The 2129-nt window shown below is 62.9% G+C and overlaps 1 protein-coding gene across 1 annotated transcript in view; it reads left to right on the plus strand.

Annotated features, from left to right (window-relative positions):
• Positions 1–1176: 1176 nt before the first annotated feature.
• The window catches only part of GRIN2C (glutamate receptor, ionotropic, N-methyl D-aspartate 2C), a gene marked incomplete at its 3' end in the record, with an annotated part of 8857 nt that continues 7904 nt past the window's right edge, over positions 1177–2129 (plus strand). Inside the window, 1 exon segment of the mRNA XM_010140366.1 lies at positions 1177–1404. Within this exon segment, the coding sequence (XP_010138668.1) occupies positions 1177–1404 (228 nt within the window).

Consider the following 2129-nt stretch of genomic DNA (forward strand, 5'->3'; position numbering starts at 1 on the left):
GTGCTGGTGAGCTGTGAGGAAGGGGTGAGCTCCCGCATGGGGGTGCATCACTGCGGGCAAGGTTGTATGCCCTGCCTGGGGACTGTCACCCCACCTGCTGTAGGCTGGACACCTGCAGTCGGTGGAGAATTGGGAACCTGGCAGGGGGCACGTGCCCAGACACCTCCCCACCCCACCTCAGAGTCTGGCTTTGGGGTGCAGCCGGCAGAGATGCAGCATGGGGGACGTCCCCGCCGGGTGGGCAATCCCAGCGGGGGACACATGCCAGGGAGTAAAGGTGAACAGGGGGCAAACTGAAAGAGAGTGTCGAGGGGGGGAAACGTGGAGATAAGGGGCCAGGCGGGCCCTTTGGTTGGGATTTGGGAGGTGGCAGCGGGGGTGCTTCAGCGGGGTGATGGGCAGGGGATAGCCTGGGGACTGGTTGCTCCGTGACTGTGTGGTTTGCAAAATCCCAACGTGGGGGCTGCAGAGCTGAACCTGTCCTCAAGGGCAAAGCCTTTAAGTATGGAAGGTGGCTGTTAGCTGAGGAGAGAGGCATCAGGAAGCCGCCAGCTCCTCCCCCTGTCACCTCTCACTGTTGTCCCCATCCCTGGCTGAAAGGTCGATAAGGAGCATTGCAGCAGTGCGAGGAGGATCCCCTCTGGAGAGGGGGTGGGGTGGGAGGGCAATGGGGCTGAGCAGGAGGGGACGGTTGTGTTGGCGTGGGGATGTGGTGGTGGTGGGAAGGGGGGGCCAGTTGGGAAGGGTTAGTGGTTGGTGGGACTGGGACAAGGGACGTGGCACTGGGGTGTGTGGGTGGGTACAACCCTGTGGTCATCCCTCCAGCACATCCAGCCTCCAAAGGACGAGGGTCCCCATCACTCCCTGGGGTCAACCTGCCCTGGTGCTACCCCAGGGTGGCGGGAAGGGCTGGGGTGACTGGGACCCTGGCGGGGTCCTGGCAAGCGGACAATGCAAGGGGCTGTGTCCCATCCTGGCAGGGACGCGGCAGTGGACATGGGCAGAGCGCTGGCACACACTCTGCTACTTTCGATGGTGCTGGGCTGCTCGGCCTCCTTCACGGACATCCTGCTGCCAGGCCCTGAGGAGCCAGTGGTCAATGTGGCCGTGGTGTTTGGGGGCACATCCTACCCTCTGCACATCCGCTCTCGCCTGAGTCCCCAGAGCTTCTTGGATATGCCCTTGGAGATCCACCCCATCACCGTCATCGTCAACAACACCAACCCCAGCACCCTCCTCACCCAGATCTGCAACATCCTCGCCAGCCACAAGATCCACGGCATTGTCTTTGAGGACAACGTCGGCACGGAGGCAGTGGCCCAGATCCTTGACTTCATCTCCTCCCAGACCCACGTCCCTGTCATCAGCATCAGCGGGGGGTCTGCCGTGGTCCTGACCCCGAAGGTGAGGCATTCGCTGGGGGTTGTTCTGCAGGGAGAGGGGGGAGAAATGAGGAAGTATTAGAGAGGTAGGTACGGGATGTGAAATGCTGGAGGGCAGAGGAGCTGCTGGGTTGCAGTGCGGGCAGGAATAGGCAGTGACTGCAGCAGCGTGGCTGACCAGGGTGGTGGGACACGGAGGGGACTTCAAGGAAGGGCCCTATTGATGGGGCATGGGAGAGGACTTGAGTGCCCTGTGGAGAGACCGTCCTCGTTGTCCTGCTTCCCATCCCCTTCAGGCTGCGCTCACAGTGGGGTGCTGGGTCATGGTGGCGGGGCTGCTAGGACAGCGTCAGGGTTGGCACGTCCCCATCCTCCTCCCTCCCTGCCCTGCTGGGGCTGGATCCAGCCCTGAAATGGCCTGGCAGGCAGCATGGAGAAGCATTGCTCGGCTGTGGCGGTGATCTCAGGTGCACCATGGGCTGAAACAGGATTTTTGGCTTCTCTGCTCCTCACTGGCGTCAGACGCTGTCACTGTCACTGTCACCTGCCTGCCGGGAAGTGCAGGCGGCAGGGAGAGCTGGAGCTGGGCTGGAGGGTGCTGGGCAGGCAGCGATGGGCTGTGGTGAGGCTCCCATTCCTCCCGGCAAGGAGATTTGGATTATCTCCTCCTGGCTGCTCACCTAACCCTGCCCAGTCCGGGCACCGGAGGGGTCCCGGTGCTGGCTCCCTCCCATCGCAGCAGCCTCC

This window comes from Buceros rhinoceros, unplaced genomic scaffold (assembly GCF_000710305.1).
Source record: "Buceros rhinoceros silvestris isolate BGI_N320 unplaced genomic scaffold, ASM71030v1 scaffold29837, whole genome shotgun sequence".
Classification (NCBI taxonomy): Eukaryota; Metazoa; Chordata; class Aves; order Bucerotiformes; family Bucerotidae; genus Buceros; species Buceros rhinoceros.